Below are 20,230 nucleotides of genomic sequence, written 5' to 3' on the forward strand. Positions count from 1 at the left end.
GAAAAACCCCCAGCTTCTAGCCCTTGTGGGGAGAATGATCTGAAAACAGACTTGGAACTCAAGTTTAAGGTTCCACATGGGATTTCAATATCCTGAACAACCATTCTTTCCTCTTTGCCATCTACCACTTTGTCTCTAATGTCCACATCAACCCGTCTCTCTTGGATCCTACTGGGAGACCACATAATCCCTAAACTTTCCACTTTCCCAGACATCCAAATCTTGAAAACAAGCTAAATACGCACGGTGACCACTTACATTAAAAGCCTATAACGACTGTGGAATTTGCATTTGTAAGGTGATCCATTTTGACACAATGCTCATAGCTTTACAGCTGCAAACCCTGGATTGTTCCCTCCCCTCACAACCAATTGCATGACACCTCTTACCATTCCAGCTTGATGCAAAAACCACATCAGGTAGTCTTCCTGGATATCCACCAGACTGGAAATCTCTGGGATATAAAACTTGTCATATTCTACGTGTTTTACTTTCTGATTTACCTGATTTGGGAAAGAAGAAGGAAAACACTTCTTTGAAGAAGCAGAGAATAATAACCAGCTCCCTCAAACCAAAGGACATGAAAACCCAACATTTAAGTCAGTTACAAGCAGTACTAGAACAGACACGTGCTGAACAAGTTTAGGAATAGAAGGAACATCGAGAACAGAAAGGTCACAGCAGAGGAATGAGTGGTCAACACAAGCCTAGTGCACAGAACTAGGTGCATAATGAAAGCAAGGGAGATTTAACATTTGCAGAAGAGCCTACACGGGCACATAGCAAAACAAACCACAATCTTTGTACATCAAAACAAGGTGTGGTCTGAGCCTAGACACCAAAAGGGCCCAGCACAAGGACAAACCTCCACTGCACATGTTGACAGCATTTGCATCAAAGGCAACAGCATAGTTTAACACTGTTAACACTAACAGGAAAAGGAAAGGGCTGAGCCTCAGTGGAAGAGCATACAATAGTGGAGGAAACAGCTCTTTACCTTGACTTTTGACATCTGAGATAGGTGATTTTAGGGCCCACCCTATTCCTGCGACTGTAACTTGCTTTGAACTGTTTTTAATGCTGTGATTTTAAATTGCTGCGACACCCCCGGCCCCAAACTCTGGGAATTGATAGTGAAGGGTAGGTTAACGCATGGTAATTGTGATTACTAACATGTTTTGCATGCAGAAGATCCCAAGTTCAATCCATGGCACTTCCAGAGAGGGCTCTGTCCGAAATTCTGGAGAGCCACTGCCAATCAGTGGAGCTAGATGAACCAACGATTGGCACCGTTTTCTAAGGAGCCCATGCAAAGGGCTTGCCTTGCACACCCGCTTCCCCTTCCCCTCCCTCTTCCTGGGTTGCTAGGAAGAGGAACAAAGCAGGATTCCATTTTGCTTTCATAGATTCTTGGCTGATCATTACGTGCAAGCCATAAAACGTGGCTCAAATTACATCGTAGCCAATTTAAAACGAAACGAACTAGGGTTTTGAAGTGGGCTTGCTTCCTAAACCACAATTCCTGGTTCATGTGTGCTGCTGACAAGACAGAAGTGAAACGGAAGCTTGGTTTATTTCTGCTCTGGGAAATAAGCAGGAGAGGGGATGGGGTGTTTGTGAGTCTTGCTCGGGTTCAGAGAGGCTCGATTTGTGTAAAGTTAAATGGTGGTTGGCATGACGTGCGAAAACAGCCACTCTGCACAGGGACACAACCACCGCAGTTTCCTTACTTTATGAAGTTTCTCCAGAAGCTTGAGTGCCGCTGTGATGTAACTGCCATACAAGACAGGGATCAATAATGTTTTTCTTCCGTTCAAGAGGTAAACCACGGCACCTTTATAGAGATCCACCAGCCTCAAGAAGTAACCTGGACACACCTGAGACCACCAGTTATCTAAACAGGGTTACAACAAAGCAAAACATGTAGCTATTAGCTTAATCATAGAATCATAGTTGGAGCATCATCTAGATCAAACATGACAGATCTCAACTAGATCATACATGACAAATGGCCATCCAACCTCTGCTTAAAAACCTCCAAGGCTTCAGGAGCATTATAATCCTATTAACAGGCATATTTGCTGGGGGGGGGGGGAGAGAACCACCAACATATGATGCCTATACCATTTGTAAACACTAAAATCCCAGCATATGAATGATTGTTTGATAAATGCATTCCTACAGATGCGGTCCAATCTTAAGCATGTTCACTTAAGGAGCAAGTCCCACTGAACTGCGTGGGCCTTATATTCCCAAGTAAGTAGTGCAAAAAGGTCTTCGGTTTTTGTCAAGCTTCACACTTGACAAAAAGACGGCTGATGGCAGGGGTGGCGAGAGTTGCAGCTAGGCAATTATCTGGAGGACCGCAGGTTCCCCATCCCTAGTTTATGGTAGTGTGGCTGAATACGCCTTGAACACCAAAGGTAGTCGCTTTATACCAGATATGGGGGGAAACTGGACCTCTGGATGTTAAAATTCCCATCAACCCTACAAGCATAGTTAATGGCCACAGCAATGTAGGAGAGCAAAACTGGCATGAAGAACAGGGGAGGGGGGGAAACTTGGTGTGCATCTCCTACCTAAGACTTTACTGGGGTTCCTGTCCAGACGCAGAATCGCCATTGCCAAGGGAAGGGTTAAGGTGACATAATACTTTGAGTCTTGAAACGGCGGGAACTCTGGGAGAATCAGGTAGATTCTCATGGCTTCAACGTCCGGTGGGGAACTGGGCAGCCCTGGGATCAAAAAGCTTTCGAAGCTCTTCAGGATCTGCAAAGAGGGGAGGAAAGAAATGAGGCTCAAAACATAGCTTTATTGCAGCCACAAAGGCTTGTTTCAGTTCAACTCTGGCACTATGGAGCCAACCCAAGTTTATGAACCAGTCACCACAGAAGCAATTTCGACAGGCCTCCAGAAGTGGAGACTCAACCGGTGTATTTGGAATTCTACAAAGTCATGGTGAAACTTAGTGATCTCCAAAGTAGGTGATGGAGTTTGGTTTTGGGAAGAAAGGAGGGAAAGTGACAGGGAGGGCTGTGGTGTCATGGCAAACAACTACAGTGGTACCTCGGGTTAAGTACTTAATTCATTCTGGAGGTCCATTCTTAACCTGAAACTGTTCTTAACCTGAAGCACCACTTTAGCTAATGGGGCCTCCCGTTGCTGCCGCGCCGCCGGAGCACGATTTCTGTTCTCATCGTGAAGCAAAGTTCTTAACCCGAGGTACTATTTCTGGGTTAGCGAAGTCTGTAACCTGAAGCGTATGTAACCTGAAGCGTATGTAACCCAAGGTACCACTGTACAACAAACCGTGCTCAGATTTGGGAGTGTTTAGATCTGGCTTGCGATTGCACACCGTACAGTGGTACCTCGGGTTACATACACTTCAGGTTACATATGCTTCAGGTTACACACTCCACTAACCCAGAAATAGTACCTTGGGTTAAGAACTTTGCTTCACGATGAGAACAGAAATCATGCTCTGGCGGCGCAGCAGCAGCTGGAGGCCCCATTAGCTAAAGTGGTGCTTCAGGTTAAGAACAGTTTCAGGTTAAGAACGGACCTCCGGAACGAATTAAGTACTTAACCCAAGGTACCACTGTATTCCAAACTGGGAAAGTTTGGCTTCATCAGCAGAACCAGCATCCAGGTTTCAAACATGCACTTGAGGCAAAATGTTTTGTATTTTGCACATGAAGGGGGTAAGACCTGCGAGATGTTTGTCAAGGCATGTCCTTAGAACTGTACTGAGTCATACTAATGAACAGGTTGTGGCTTTGCTCTCTCACGAGTTTTCTCATGAGCTCCTCGCAAAAGCTCTGTACAAAGCAGAAAGCTTAAAAAATTTAACGCCTTTGAAGTCTGCACCTGGTCAAGCAAGATGGAATGCTGGGACGTCATCAGCTTATCAAACATCAGTCTGGTGGAATTCAAGTCGACCCCTGGAATTTTGGGACTCGTTTTAAAATGTTCGTCTATTCTACAAAATGAAAATGAAAATTGAGAGATGGAGGGAGAAATATTCCTGGCGTGCAATGTATTTACAAACAGTGATTATTAACGTTTGAGCTACTTAACCTATACGCAGCTCCAGACTCTGTAATTAATAGTTGCTCATACAAACTTCCTATTATGTCGAAGATGAATCCTTATCAGGAGTATCAGCAAGACCAACGAGCAACTTACAACCACGCAAGGAGCTTGCACTTCTCTCAGTAGAATTCTGTCACCCAGCAGAATTTTAGCACTCTTTCCACAGAATCTGACTGCCCCTTATCAACTGTGGGAGCTGTATAAAACCACAGCTTGTTTAGCAACCATGTGCAGATTCTAGGTTCAGCGGCAATTTGCCAACTGAATGCCAGTTGTAAAGGAATACCAACTGCAAAGAATGGGAATTGCTTTCATGCCCAGCTTATTGGCTTTCTGGAAGCACCTGATGGTGGGGGAAAGGATGATAGATTAGGTGAGTATTTGCTAGATACAGCTGGATGTTCTCTAACTGATGTGAAGTGAGGAAAGACGACACCCAGTAATCTAATAAACGGCAGCAGGCAAAAGACCTGCAATCCTTCTAGTAAAACAAAAAAACCTGCAGCTTAACATGTTCTTGAGACGTTACATCACAAGCAACGTCTGTAGCATTTTACAGGTGTTCCGTGAGCATGTCAGTGCTCCAAACGCCAACCACAAATTCCTCCCCCAGCACAAACATGCTGCTAAGTTAGCTGCTGAGGCTGCAACAGCAGGTGCCCTCTTGGGGAAGAAGCTCCATTTAAATCACATACCGTATTTGCCAGTTGACAATAGGATGCATAGAGAGCTAAACGTAGCCCCTGATAGCTTAGCTACCATTGCCATAACAACACAGACAATGGACCCGAGAAGGTTTCTTCCAAGGCGCCTGGAGGATCATGTTATCCTAACGGTACAGAGCCAGCACACAGAATTGGTTCTGACAGGATGTAAGTTCAGCCAGGGAGCTTTTTCTATGCCTGCATCAGCCATCAAAAATCTTACATAAAGCTGCTGGGTCAGGCAGTGTCCCTCCTCCCCTCCACATGTTTGGCCCTGGGCTGTGAGGCCTCTTATGTAACCGTCACTAGGATTCGCAGAATGGCTAGTCTTGGGGGGGTCTGAATATTTTCCCCTCTTCTATGCCTCCACCCTCCTTGGTCAGGAAGCCACCAACTACTTCTTATTGCTTAAAAAATAATAATTCTCACCTTCCCCACCCTCTCCAGATCTCAAAGTGGCAAAAACATATTATTAGCTCCATATTATTTTCACAACAACCCTGTGATATAGGTTAACGGCTAAGAGATTATGGTTGGGCCCAAGGTCACACAGCGAGCTCCCTGGATTTGAACCCGGGTCTCCAAGGTCCTAGTCCAACACCCAGACCACTAGACCACACTGGCCCTCACAGACTGAAACCTCATTGGCCACCCGCTTTGTATCTGCTTGATCAAGAGTCACCACTGCAGGGACTTAGCCTGTGTTTCCTCCTGCCCTATGCAAGTTTAAGGCACTTACTTCTTTTCTAAGAAGCTCCCGTTCCAGCAGGCAGCCGAGGACAGGATCTGCACAACCTCACTGCTTAGAGTGGAGGGACAAGAAGAGAGAGGGACATGGGTTATATGGCCACGCTGTTGTTTTTCACATAGTATATTTACTTTTTGAGTTCCGTTGCCCTTGCTCCTAGGTGAAATCATCATGGAACCAGCTGGAGTAGCCTAAGTGACATCTGTGGAGGTTGGCTGCCCAGCTGTCAGTCTCGTGATGTCACTATGACATCAGGTGGCCCGTTTTCCCTTTGGAGTTGCACGAGAAAGGGAATTCCAAACCCAGCCTCAATACTGTCAGCCTTGTGGAGGCTGACTGAGGCAGCTTCAGCATGGGACAATTGTGTCATGCCTCAGGAGTACTGAATCGAACAACTCAAAGCCTGGATTCCACCTACCCAACCCTGGAGAGGTATCTTCAGGGCCATTGCCAAATGTTGCTGGGGACCTCTGAAGACAGGATGAAAATTATCCATGTGATGCAGAGGAGTCTATAACATAAATCCAGGCAGCAGCAACTCCCCTACCCACTGAACTTTTTTCACCAAATTTGGGGAACTAGATGACTAGCCCTCACTTGAAGATCATGAAGTATTTCTAAAAGTTAAGTCGCTTCCTCTGGCGCCCAAAAAAACAACAGTGCCTAGAATTTCATTGCTTTCAGAAACCCATCAGCAAATTATTTGATTCCATTAATGAATCACTTCCCATAAAATATCGCAAAGGGATTTCAGAGTAGAAAAAAAACTGGCAATAAAAAGAATAAAAACAATGGCAATGGTTGCCTAAGTGACTGTCTACATCTCCTTAGATAGCCTCTGGCTTTTACACATGTGTGGTCTACCACCCACATCTATTTTAGAAATGCCCAAAAGTACTGTAGCCTGGCAGAAGACGACTTAACAAGTAGCTGGGAAATTTGGAAAGTGATACTTGGAAACAAACTCTGACTCAACACTAGAATGCACCTACAGCAGAGAGCTGCAGAGTCTCCATTGACAGCTTGACGTAAGCCAAGGATGTTGGCCATGCAGATGTTGCTGAACTACAATACCCATCATCCCTGGCCATTGGCCGTGCTTGCTGGGGCTGATGGGAGTTGCAGTTCTGCAGCATCTGATGTAAGCCATCACACCACTCAGTGGAAGCAACAATCTGAGCAGGCCCCCTATCTACCCTGAGCTGCAAGGCCGCTGCTCCAGCAGCCAACAGAGAACAGCACATTCACTGGTGCATGATGCAAGAAAAGGATTCTGATTTTCAGTTCCATTCTGGAAGGCAGACATTATGGCACACACATCTCAGGGGTGGAGACAAAGATGGAATGAGGTCTACAGGAGTCTATAGGCCATGGATGAGCTTACATTTCAGAACAGGAGGAGCAGCTCAAACACATCCCATGCCAACCCATCCTAGGGCAACCATATTGTTTCCAGAGGTTACATCCCAACCCTTGAACACCTATGAAGATTCCATATGAAGCCACAAGGAAGAAATACTGAACAGTGTGTCAGAAAAGCAAAAAAGGAACATACTTCACTGAATTAGGATTGTTCTTTTCCGAAAGCTTTTGTCTCCACATGTCTATTGTATCGTCATTAATCAAACAGGTGTAGTCACTTTGATTTATGGCCCGGAAATCATCCGCTGGCTGAGAATTCTGGAAAAGGAGGTAGGTCTCAACGCGGATTTCGCCAAGTGGGATTTTGGAGGGGCTTCACTGCAGCTTTTGTTAACATGCAAGGGGAGCTTCCCTCTAGGGAGGCCCTTTTGGCTGGGGTTTCCTACCATGCGCCACCCCCACCCCAGAGTAGGCCACGCCTACCACTAGATAACTTACACACAGATATGTATCAGTTCCAAGAACCATCCTCCCCAGGGACTGTTTGGATGTCCTCTCCAACCTCATTATGGACAGCATCTCATTTCTCGTGCCCTGCCCATTTCTGGTCCTGTCACTGAATGCTAGAGCGTTCGTCCAGGCCAAGTGATGTTACAGTTGTGTCGTATATGGGACCTGCCTTTACTTCACATATAAAGTTTGCCCTCTTATTAGAAGTGCATGAGTTTGAGGCCCAATCGGGGGAGAAAGGAGAAGCAGCCAAATAACATCCCTACCAGCCGTGGGTAGGAACCCACGCCTTCCCCTATTTACCTCTGTTTCAGAGCAAAGCACGAACGTTTGGTCTCCTCCAGAGAAGATATGTTTAACAATGTAATATTTACAGGCATCTGTTGGGAGAAGAACGAAGCAAATTAGTTACGTCACAGTACTCACAAACACCCTACGTACTTCCTTTTCCCTTGCAAACCAGGATCACAAAAGCTATTCAGGGGCCAGCAAACTTTTTCAGCAGGGGGCCGGTCCACTGTCCCTCAGACCTTGTGCGGGGCCGGACTATATTTTGGAAAAAAAATATGAACGAATTCCTATGCCCCACAAATAACCCAGAGATGCATTTTAAATAAAAGCACACATTCCACTCATATAAAAACACACTGATTCCCAGACCGTCTGCGGGCCGGATTTAGAAGGCAATTGGGCCACATCCAGCCCCTGGGCCTTAGTTTGCCTACCCATCCTATAGATCATAATGCCTCTTTGGAGTGGCTGTCTGCCTGGCACAACTCAAAAGACAAGAGACCAAAGGCATTCGCTATTTTTTAAGACAATGTTCTTAATTTACATTATTTAGAATTTATGCCACTGCATTCTCTTTGCTGCAGTAACTGTTGTCTCAGAAACTGTGAAATGGTGGACTGTCTCCTCTAAGCAGCATGCTCTTCTGAAGCTTAGCTGAAGACTGAATTTTATTTGGCATACTGTGACACAGTGCAGAGCAGGAGCGCAGGAAGCTGGCTTACACCAAGGGAGGCCCATGATCTGTATGGTTCAGTGCTGTCTACGTTGCTCGCCAGCAGCTCTCTAGGGTTTCAGGCCAGTCTCATTCCCATTCCTAACTGGAGACACGGAGGATCAAACTTGGGCTTTTCTGCATGTGAAGAGTCTCCTAACAACTCTCAGGACCCTTAAGAAACTACAGTTCCCAGGATTCCTTGGGGGAAGTCATGGCTGTCTAAAGTGATGTAACACTATGGCAGATCAAGTTGATGAACCATGCCGAAATGGCAAAATTAACTGGGAAGCTCAGGGACCAAGAAGACAGGAAATTTTTAAAAAGAATGGGAAATGTTTATAACGTATGTACAAAATCACTGCAAACAGGTCGAAACATTAGCAGGATTTTAAATACACTTGTAATGTAATAGAAACTACAGACAATTTAGGAAGATGAACAATTTAGAGAAGTATTGATATGCAGATGCAAACAGAATTAAGAGGACCCACGGATGGGATTGGGGGCAGGGGAAGTCAGGAGATTCAGAGTAATCTCGATACATGAATGTGTGTGACATTTTGATGTAACTTTATTCTTTTTCTTCCTTTTCTTCGAAAATCAAATTTAAAAATTATTTTAAAAAGTGGTGTAACACTGCTTTAAATGCATAGTGCAGATGGAGGCCTTAAGTTCTCATCCATAATAGACTCTTTTTTGTCAGCACAGGGAGAGAAAAAGTGACAGCACAGTAGCTGTCACTCTTCAACATTCCTAACAGATGGTAAAGCTGGGGCATTATAAATTTGCTGCTTCAGAAACAAATGTGTGATTTATTTATTTATGGCAGCTATAACCCACCCTTTAGCAAAAAAACAAAAAACCCTTTCCATAGCAGCTTACAAAAAATCAGCACTAAGACAGCCCCTGCTCTAGGCTGACAATCTAGAAGGACATGACACATGTCAGTAATAAGCAATGTGATGGCTTGATCGATATCTACGGTAGAGCAGCATATTCAGGCTTACTTGCACTCTGACTGGTCTCAACTGGTCTCACCTACACCTACTGGTTTCGCCTACACACACTGAGCACGTGTCAGAATCTCAGCTTTGCTTCTGTTCAAGTCACAACTTACCTGATCTACCAGAGATTTGTTCATTGTGAGCTGCCCAGGGGCCTTTGACTGGGGAAGGACATTTAAGACTGCAGGTGTGTCCAGTTCCCAGCTGGCCTCTGGTTCCGCAGCCGAATGCATAGATAATTCCTGAAGAAGGCACGAAGGCGAGAGTGTGCTGCCTGCAAACAACAGAACAAAAATATTGCAAAGTTCGTAAGAGTCTGCACAGATATATATTTCTGCTTACAGTTGCTTTTTTTAAAAGCAGGAATAAAATCAGTAAAAAAAAATGGAGTAGAGAAAGTGTTTTGTTCTTTCATTATTAACTGTCAAGAGGAATTGGAAAACATTCATCTTTATGCATACATTCGGTGGCTGGAAAATATGGTTCCTGCCAGCCCCGGGATCAAAGGGTGGAAAGCTTTTAACTCTTGTTTTTGGATTGTTTTAAATCATAGAACTATTGGAAGGGACCCAAGGATCATCTAGTCCAACCCCCTGCAATGCAGGAATAAAACAAACGTTTTGGAATAAACAAAATGCTTTGCTTAAAGCTGTGGATCAGTTTGCCACCCTGGTTTCCTCCGGGAGGAAGGGTGGGATATAAACTGAATAAACAATAAATAAATACTATCTTCCCCCAACCATATTACAATTTAAACATTTATTCAGTATACTATTTTCCCCACCCTTCACCCCCATATGTATCTGGCTGTAATGGATGTAAAGAAATGCACTGAGGTGTCTTCAAAATTCCGGATACGAACCTGCAGCTTTCAGGGATGCCATTGCGCATCCTAACCTCTCGCTGCAACAGCTCTTAAGAATAAAACAGCAATGGCCACGCAATTTAATAACCGATTTATATACAGTGGTGCCTCTGGTTACGAACTTAATTCGTTCCAGAGGTCCGTTCTTAACCTGAAACCGTTCTTAACCTGAGGTACCACTTTAGCCAATGGGGCCTCCCGCTGCTGCCGACGCACAATTTCTGTTCTCATCCTGGGGCAAAGTTCGTAACCTGAGGTACTACTTCCGGGTTAGCGGAGTCTGTAACCCAAAGTGTTTGTAACCCGAGGCACCACCGTACAGAGAACATGTAAGATATATGAAAGAACGTGAAGCGCCATTATCCTACTCTGAGCCCAGCAGATTCCAACTGCCGTGGCTTCTACTGTGCTAGGGGGCAAGCAAGGCTGACCATTCCCCTGTCCCTGCCCCACACACTTGCGAAGGAAGAACCAAAGCGCTCACTCACCTACCACAAGCGATTTGGGACACCTCACTGCCCATCAGCTCCAGGACCCTTCTGGGGTTGACTTCATCGTTCAAGGAATCGTGGCCAAGCTGCCCACAGGAGCCCGAGCCGAAAGTAAACACCCCTCCACTCTGGCAAAGAAGGGGCAGATAACAATAGTTCCACTTAGAGAACTCACAACAGCACCGGCTGCTGGCCCGACTGAACAGGAAAGCTGCTCAAGTCCTGCAGCCAAACCACAGGCGGCCATAGGAATTTCAAAGATCATCTCCAGTAACAAACGACGTTATTTGCCGGCACCCAAAGACGTTTCCGAGCACAATTCAAAGTGTTGGTGCTGACCTTCAAAGGGCCTCGGCCCTGTATACCCGAAGGAGCATCTCCACCCCCATGGTTCAGCCTGGACACTGAGGTCCAGCCAGGGCGTTCCAAGGGGGTGCCATTACAAAGGCGGGGGGACAAAATGCCGACCCCTGTTCGGTGGCCAGCCCCCAGTGGTGCACCAAGCCCTCTGGCATGAGCGCCGCTCTGGGTACAGGAGCAGGTTGCTTCGCCTCTGGGTCCAGCTCCGAGGGTCTTCTGGTGGTTCCCTCACGTGAAGCTACAGGGAACCAGGGAAAGGGCCTTCTCAGTAGTTGTGCCCATCCTGTGGAACGCCCTCCCATCAGATGTCAAGGAAATAAACAACTATCTATGTGGGAAAGTTTTTAATGTTTGATGTTTTATTATGCTTTTATATTTTTTGGAAGTGGCCCAGAGTGGCTGAGGCAACCAGTCAAAAGGGTGAGGTACTAATAATATTACAGTGCTACCTTGGTTCTCAAACTTAATCCGTTCCGGAAGTCCGTTCCAAAACCAAAGCGTTTCAAAACTAAGGCGAGCTTTCCCATTGAAAGTAATGCAAAATGGATTAATCCGTTCCAGACTTTTTAAAACAACCCCTAAAACAGCCATTTAACATGAATTTTACTATCTAACGAGACCATTGATCCATAAAACAAAAGCAATAAACAACATACTGCAGTCACACAATCAATCAATCAGTTGCTGAACCAGATTCCACACAGTCACAAAAATGAAACAAAATAGCCACAAAAACCAAAACACAAAATAAATAGCAAAAGCAGACAGACCTCAGAGTAACACTCAAAACAGAAGTGTGGCACTCAAAATGGAGCACGTTTGGCTTCCAAAAAAAGTTCACAAACTGGAACACTTACTTCCAGATTTGCGGTATTTGGGTTCCAAGTTGTTTGAGTACCAAGGCGTTTGAGAACCAAGGTACCACAGTAATAATAATGAATAGTAGTAGTAGAAGAAGAAAAAGAAGTATTATTAAGTAATATACATAAATCTAAGAAGAAGGGGAGACCTATTCTACCTCTGGGGTGTGCTTGTTTTGTCTTTATCCTCAGGCAGCTGTTGATTTAGTTTTGGTTTTTTTAATGGACAGAAGCATTACAGTAAGATGCCCACACCCAAACCAATGTCTCTGTGGAGGTCATAAAAACTAAGTCAGACAGAAGTGACAAAGGAGGACGTTTTAGATCTAGCAGACAAATTATAAACAAGTCAAAGCAGACAGATGGTGTGCACCCAAGGGACAGTACATACAGTTTCTCAGTGGTGAGGGAGAAGCATTCCGGATTATTTCTCTTCATTATAGAAGAATACTGCTTTCATTAAAGAAGCCTAGTCACAGATGGAAGTGTGGAAACTCAAAACCTGCAAGTAATCCTCATGTCTCCTCCACCTGTACCCCTGATGATGCTTAATAAGGATTTTCCCTTTACCTTTGTCAGGACTGCTGTGTGGTCATTCCCACAGCTGATATAGACAACCTTTTGAGTCCTCAAGAGCTTCACGTGGCAGGGAGACTCCCGGTCTGCAGTTGGAGAAAACAAAGAACGAGGTTGTGAAATATTGCAATACTCACAGGGCAGCTCCAGGCAAGTCTTTGTCTCTTAAACTCAGTTTCTCAACCTACAAGATTATTATATAGATTATATATATAATAATAATAATTAAAGTAAGCTGCTACAGAGGTGGGCTAACAAAACAACCTGTTACCATCAACTCAGTTACGTATACTATTCCCAAAGCCAAGCAGTGAGGTCACACAAGATACAGCCAAGCCCTGTTCACATTTTAGAAGACATCTGAAGGCAGCCCTGTATAGGAATTTCTTTTTTAATGTTTGATGTTTTACTGTGCTTAATGTGTTTCATTTGTTGAAGGCCACACAAATGGGCAGCATATTAACTAACTAACTAACTAACTAACTAACTAACTGTCGTTTTTGCTGCTGCTGTTGTACTAGTAGTAGTAGTAGTAGTAGTAGTAGTAGTAGTAGTAGTACAGTGCTACCTCGGGTTAAGTACTTAATTCGTTCTGGAGGTCTGTACTTAACCTGAAACTGTTCTTAACCTGAAGCACTACTTTAGCTAATGGGGCCTCCTGCTGCTGCCGCGCCGCCGGAGCATGATTTCTGTTCTCATCCTGAAGCAAAGTTCTTAACCTGAAGCACTATTTCTGAGTTAGCAGAGTCTGTAACCTGAAGCGTATGTAACCCGAGGTGCCACTGTAGTATGTATCACAGCGTGATTTAATTCTGCAACCAAGCTGGGCTAGAATCAAATTAGCTGCCCTGTGGGACCAAGGAACGAAAAGTAGTCTACACGTCTTAAAACTAATAAGCACAGGTCTCCTTTCACGTTGGGTGAGCAGCACAAGAATAATTCCAAAAACAAAAATTGTCATCGTCTACTGCTTGAATTACCTCTCTCATCACTCAGTCCCAGTTGTCCTGAAGCGTTCTTCCCCCAACCAAACACCGCTCCAGAGAGAGACAAGGCAAAGCTATGCGCCCCTCCTGCATCCACCTGGGCCAAAGGGATCCCTTCAAGCGATCTGACACGCTGAGGACTGGTTTGGGAGGGGAACTCTTTGCCCAGCCCAAGTTGCCCGTGGTTGTTCTGTCCCCAGGAGAAGAACTGTCCATCTGGAAAAAAGAAACCAAGACACAGGTTGACAGCGGTCAGAAAAATAAACCCCCTGTTATATTACAGCAGCGTATTGACAGAATGAGTGTATGATGTGTTAAGAGAGGGGTAGTACCTCTGGTGAGGGACACGTTGTGCTCCATCCACCTTTGGTCCCCACCCTGCACTCAAGCTCACCTGTAGCTCCTAGGAGCTGCCAGCATGCCACACCCCGGGAACGGCTTCAACTGGCCGGCTAAACCAGGTGAGGGTAGCCAATGGGTCTCAAACCCTCAGTGAGTGAGGGACTTTCCTTGCATGCAAAGACAGGATCCAGTGGACTGAACAGATGAGACCAATAGCAGGTCCAATGGTCAAGAAGGTGGTTTCTGCCCATGTTGTAGAGGGAGGTGAGGAGCAGATGGGGCTCATCACCCTGAGAAGGGAGCCCATCTAGGAGAAGGGAAACTCTGATTCTAAGCCTTCACTGCCTTGCCTTCTTTGGGAGAAGAAACGGCTAAGGGGTAAACCCAGCTGTTGTTGGTCTACAACTCCCATCATCCCTAGCTAGCAGGACTAGCGGTCAGGGATGATGGGAATTGTAGTCCAAAAAAACCAGCTGCAGACCCAAGTTTGGAAGCTCCTGCAGCCAATCAGAAGCCGCAGAAGCCCCATCAGACATTTGGGTTGCAAAGAACGTTCACAAACTGGAACGCTCACTTCTGGGTTTCAATCGTTTAGGAGGCAAAATGTCCAAGTACCAAAATGTTCAGAATCCAAGGTACAACTGTACTTCATTTGGGAGGAAAGGCAGAATCTAAAACATAATTGTTACTACTAATACTACTAATAGTAATGTTGCAGAACTAGTAAGAAAGCTTAGCTATTAGAGGTGGCAAAAGGGTGGAAGGAAGAAGCAGCCCCGACAATAATGGACTGGCATAATAAACTATAAGAATTTGCTGAAATGGCGCAGTTGACAAATAGCCTGAGAGGCAATTCAAAACAAAAATTTATGGAAAAATCAGATAGATATAAGATATATGTTCAAAAATATAGTAAAGGTTTGCTATCTATGCTAGCATTCGATTGACATTGGAGAGAAATTGAGTTGAGAAACAAGATTAATATAGGAATTGATATAGGAATGTACTAGATAAAATATAAAGAAACAAACAATAATAAGAGTACATTCATTTGTAAAAAAAGAATATACAATGAGATTGACAGGAAGTCCATAGTGTTGGTACAAATGTTATTTTGAAATGGCTTTATGTCTTTGTTTTTTATTTTATTTTATTTTTTCTTTCTTTAGGTACATAAATTTGGTATATAAACTTTATATACATGTTGGAAATTATATTATAATATGCCCTGTAATGTAATATGATAATGTATACATATGTGACTTAAGAACGTTAATAAAATAAAAATTTTAAAAAAAGAAAGCTTAGCTATTATAAGTTAATATTACCATACCAGCTGCAAGAGCAAGACAATGCCAATTGCCACAGGAGACCTGAAGTATCATCTCTTGGTTCAGTTTTTTTATCAACCTAAAACAGCAAAACAATTCATTTATTTTATTTTTTAAAACAACAACAACACAACAGCAGAAGCACACACTAAAATAATACCTCTAGTCTTAACAACTGTGTCGTTATGAAGGGAACTTATGTTAAACAGTTTAGAACGCATCACCTGGAAGCTTAAGCAAAAATGGCTATGCTTTTTAAAACACTGCAGTTCAGTGCAGACAACAAGAGGAGCTTTAGATAAAAATAGCCTTTTTATAGTATCCTCTCATTTGGTGTTCTAACTATGCCTGGCTCTTGCATCACCTTAGGGATGAGATTCTTAAATTAAGGTCTCTGGTGCACTTTTAGATTGTACCAGAGCGCACAGTGCAAATTAACACATAAAACTACTGGAGAGTGAAGATTTCTACTGCAGGCTGAACAGAAGCTTGCAGAAATTCAACAGGTGGAGCCTTTTCAAGTACAAAAAGAAAATTATGGGAAAAGATGCACCATGCATGTGCTGTCTAATTCGCTGCGTAATGTCACACCTCCATGGCGGCCATTTTGTGTCCAATGCCCACAGCGTTCTCTCAAAATTCAGTGTGCCCATTGGTCCAAAATGTTGGCCCAGGGTCAAGGTAACAGCAGAGAAGGCAAATACGAGAGACTAAGAGGGGAGGTGCATCCACAAACTCAAGCACACATTAAAATAAAGCGAGAAGGGGTTGCAGGATTGCACAGCTACTCTCCCACCACACATGCGCCAATGTACAGGCACACAGTTCTTCCACATGACAGGGGGCGAAATGTGCCATCGCCTTCCCCTTCACATGTGCATTGGTGTGCTAATATGCACATTTAGGGTCCCTTGTAGTACTATAAAGTTCAGCAGGGTATGGGCGCGTGCCCAGTCAGTGCATAGAATTTCATTCCACACACACACCCTAAAAAGCAACAAGGGATTATTTAGTCTGAACACCGCTGGTATCAAGCTACATAGCAAAGCACGGCGTTTGGTAACCGCTCCGATTACCTTGGTACAGCCACCGAGTCTTCTGCCGTTGTGAGGCCCAGCTGTCCATCGCTACCTGCCCCCCAGGAAAAGAGCTGGCCTTGGTCACTGAGGGCCACGCTGTGAGATTCCCCACAGGCAACATGGACTATGCGCTGATCAGCTAAAGCGTCAATTTGCTCTGAGGGGAAAAGAGAAGAATAACGCTGGTGGAACATGCTAAGCGACAAAACACATGCGATTATCGTTCAAAGCAAAGTTTGGGTGTATGTGTGCAGAAAGAGATATACACACCTTTAAAAAAATATCTCATTTCATATAAATTTTGGAAAGTTGTTCATTTGCCAGCTACGCATTTGGACAGGGTCTTAATATATCACAACCAAATTCTGTGTGATGGTTCAGGATCAGATTTTCTGTGTGGATTTGGAAACCACCGGACGCCATTTTGAATCAAGATGGGAGACTGAGCCTTTTCACAAAGGCACAAACTTTAGTCACTGAACTCAAAACTGCACTGATTTTTGGTTTTTAAGACTTCACAAGCAATGCCAGGTACGAGGTGTATGAAAATAAAGTCATTTCGCTTTCACCCATTTTGAAATGATACAGAGGCTGATGAGAAACATGTTAGTTAGATGCAGCAGACATGTGCAGTGTTTATGTGTGCGCACTGTGTGCAGCCACACAGCCCGGATGCAGAGAGCTACTTCACAGCCCGTCAACTTAGAGCAAGAATTTTTCCTCAGGAGTCCCATCCCTCACCACAAACTGCTTGGGTTTCAGGAAGGAGACTCTCCCATCCCTACCGGGAGCTGCCAAGGATTGAACCTGCGTCCTTCTGCATGCAAGACAGGTGCTCTTCAACTAAGCTATGGCCCTTTCCCCTAGCAAATAAGCAAGCAGTAGGAGCTGACTGTAAAGAAGCTTCTCTTAACTACCGTTAAGAAACCAGTCACCCATAACTTAAGTCCAGTAGATGTAGAACAGCCTCCTGGGACAACAGAGAACAAAACAAGCCTCTGACCATGTCAGGGAACTGCCATCAGAGCCAGAGGGAGAGGGAGGGCTCCAGAGGGATTCCGGAGAGCGTCCTGGGAGGGAGAGAAGCAGCACATCTTCTGGGGAAGGAAATCAGCGTAACACCAGTGGAGAAGGGGGGCAGATGGGGGAATCGGCGAGGTGGCTCCAGGACTCCTCGCCGGGAACCAGTGGGGAGAGCACGGGTCCTCCGATGCCCACACCCTCCCTGCGCAGAAGGCTTCCGCGCAGGGAAAGTAGGTGGAGACTAGGCATCAAAGAACTTCTTTGCTGGAAGAAGTTCAAGAAACGCCCACTAACAGATACTGCCAGCGATTGAGACAGCCACGGGCGAGTGGCTGTCCAGACAGAAAGGGTTCATTCAGGCAACCAGCCAAGGGTGGCGTTGATTTACACACAAGCAACCCCTAGAACCATTACAGACCACTTTCATCTGCAAAGTAACTCCAATCTAACTTGGGCAGTGATTGTTTAACCAATGCCGTCTATAATGGGGGGTGAAACCCCCAAAATGGATGTTATTTTTTTTCTGTATGCCACAACAGCTGCGAGAATATTACTAGCGAAGAATTGGAAGAAACAAGATTTACCAATTAGAATGGCAGATGAAGATGATGGATTATATGGAGCTTGCCGAACTGACTGGGAGACTCCCGAGACCAGAGAGAAGAGACGGTGGAAGAAGACTGGAAGAAGTTTAAAGAATACTTGAAAAAATATGTTAATATTTAAATCTTAGAATAGCTTTGGAAGTGGATATAGGCTGTAGGGTTAGAAGTAGAAGATAGTGTATTTTAAAGTAGTTTTATTTGTAAGTGATAAAAAGATTTTTATGGTAAAAGCAAGTGTGATAAAAAAGGGCTAGAAATTATGATATATGTAAACTGCTAAAGATGAGGTAAAATGAAAATCGGATGGGGGGACTCGGGGAAGCTTGCCTAACAATGTTTAGAAAAAATAAGGATAAGACAAGAATTTGTTTGTATTGTTTGTTTTTCTGTTTGTGTTGTTTAGTTGTGCTATAAAATGAATAAAAAAAGGGGGGGGAATGCCATCTATAATGACTGGTGGAAGCTAAGATCTCGGGGCTAAAGGATTTCCCTGTCTCTTGCTTGTAAAGATGTTTTAAATGGAGAGAAGTGTATTCTGCATGAAAGGGACACATACTACTATTTAGCTATCCTGAGCAGCAGAGGAGGTGCTCAGTTTGCTGGAGCACACCAGGCAGAACAGAAAGGCTTTTGTACAGATGGTGCCCCGCTAAGAGGCTGGCAGCGCTGTTAAGAGCTTGCTAAAACTGAAAATAGCTGTCCAGGAGAACAGTCTCCCTTCCCCGCTTTCAGCTGCTATGCGCATCGCAGTGATTCACAAGCAGATGGAACAGTTCCTTCCCAGATGGAATGTGCTTTTTGGTCTATCAACTTGTCCCTTTAATGCCGTTTGGGATCTGGAGAAAAGTAGGCACAATTAATTGCCGCAGGGTCCCTGAAACCGTCAAGCGAAAATCCCAGGGAGGAAAAGATTTCAGTCCTGCAAGAAGAGCAGAGGGGTGCAAAACGAGGACATGTCTCCGATTCATAAATCATTTACTTTATTTTCTTCCTAGCTGCTCCACTACAACACCCGTTACTTAATCTTAATTGCAGCTGCTAGGATAAATCTTCGGATGTGGACATTTCAATGGGCAGGAATATCTACAGAAGCATTCATAGGCCCTCCAAACTTCCATCCTGCATCCCTCCAAGATACACGAGGGCATAGAAACCTGAGGCATCCTCAGCCATGAGCTTCTTCTTGCTGACAAATGATTGGCATCAGATAGCCTATTACAGCTGGGGTTTTTTTTATGGTCAGATCCTATCACATAAGAAGAGTCCCGCTGCATCAGACCAAAGGACTGTCTAGCCCAACATTCTGTTCCCCCAGTGACCAACCAGACAGTGTTAGTAATTCCCCAGGGACTTTTTGCAAATGGCGCAGGTCCACCTGCGACCATGCAGAGATCTCTGGACGACAGGTTGGCAACTGGCAACTCCATCTGGCTGGCCCCTCCAGCTTTCTTAAGCAGCTAAGCAGAAGAGCTTAATTATTGCCTTTATATCGCTTTATACGCTCCAAAGAATTAGAGAGCTGGAGCTCTTCTTGGAAGCAACAGAGCACACCGTCTCCACCAAGGAGGAGACAGGGGATTCCCCTGAGAAGGAGGCTAGTTCACCAACACAGGAGCCAGATATATGGAGAAACGTGACTCAAAGAAGTAGGAGGCCCAGGGTTCGCTCTGATTGTTTAGAAATACACAATCGCTTTGAGGTCCTCTCCCCTAGCATGGAAGACAAAAAGCAGACTCCATTTGAGGATCTCTCCCTCATTACAGTCGATCAGGTATATGAAGACGAGCAGCAAAGTCAGTCCTCAGGGAATGTGCAGGCGACCTTGGAACGGACAGCTCACAGAAGAACCCCGACCAAACCTAAGAGGAGGCGTGTAGTGGTGATAGGGGATTCCCTACTGAGGGGAACAGAAGCAGTGATCTGTGGGCCTGACAAGATGTCTCGGGAAGTGTGCTGTCTCCCCGGGGCTAAGATCCAAGATGTAACTGAACGACTGCAAGGAATCATAAAACCCACTGACAAATACCCCCTCCTCTTGGTTCATGTGGGAACCAATGACACTGCAAGCAATAGCCTCCAGAAAATCAAAAGAGACTACGAGGCTCTGGGCAGGAAATTGAAGCAATTAAATGCACAAATTGTCATCTCATCTGTCCTCCCAGTTGAACGACGTGGCCCAGGGAGAGAGGGAAAAATAGTGGAAGTGAACAGCTGGCTTCGCAAATGGTGTAAACAGGAACGGTTTGGATTCTTAGATCACGGACTGCAGTTTCTTGAAGATGGACT

The 20,230-nt window shown here is 44.8% G+C and overlaps 1 protein-coding gene and 1 long non-coding RNA gene across 4 annotated transcripts in view; one reads left to right on the forward strand and one right to left on the reverse strand.

The window, feature by feature from the left end:
* Positions 1 to 20,230, reverse strand: part of HERC3 (HECT and RLD domain containing E3 ubiquitin protein ligase 3) — a 52,880-nt gene that overhangs the window by 13,637 nt on the left and 19,013 nt on the right. For 2 of the 3 annotated variants that reach the window (XM_081020714.1, XM_081020716.1), the window contains exons 3-15: positions 16,314 to 16,473; positions 15,240 to 15,316; positions 13,559 to 13,780; positions 12,573 to 12,664; positions 10,780 to 10,910; positions 9,540 to 9,700; positions 7,720 to 7,796; positions 7,100 to 7,224; positions 5,536 to 5,598; positions 3,868 to 3,979; positions 2,580 to 2,769; positions 1,731 to 1,894; positions 390 to 503 (exon numbers count right to left, since the gene is read on the reverse strand). In XM_081020714.1, the coding sequence (XP_080876840.1) occupies positions 390 to 503; positions 1,731 to 1,894; positions 2,580 to 2,769; positions 3,868 to 3,979; positions 5,536 to 5,598; positions 7,100 to 7,224; positions 7,720 to 7,796; positions 9,540 to 9,700; positions 10,780 to 10,910; positions 12,573 to 12,664; positions 13,559 to 13,780; positions 15,240 to 15,316; positions 16,314 to 16,473 (1,688 nt within the window). The remainder of the gene's footprint in view (positions 1 to 389; positions 504 to 1,730; positions 1,895 to 2,579; positions 2,770 to 3,867; positions 3,980 to 5,535; positions 5,599 to 7,099; positions 7,225 to 7,719; positions 7,797 to 9,539; positions 9,701 to 10,779; positions 10,911 to 12,572; positions 12,665 to 13,558; positions 13,781 to 15,239; positions 15,317 to 16,313; positions 16,474 to 20,230) is intronic. The other variant, XM_081020715.1, reaches the window with a different exon arrangement.
* On the forward strand, positions 4,437 to 6,336 carry LOC308485466. Its single transcript, XR_013990536.1, has 2 exons — positions 4,437 to 4,964; positions 5,705 to 6,336. It is a non-coding gene; the product is annotated as an uncharacterized lncRNA (long non-coding RNA).

Source organism: Podarcis pityusensis (genome assembly GCF_964106645.2).
Source record: "Podarcis pityusensis genome assembly, chromosome: 9".
NCBI classification, from domain to species: domain Eukaryota; kingdom Metazoa; phylum Chordata; class Lepidosauria; order Squamata; family Lacertidae; genus Podarcis; species Podarcis pityusensis.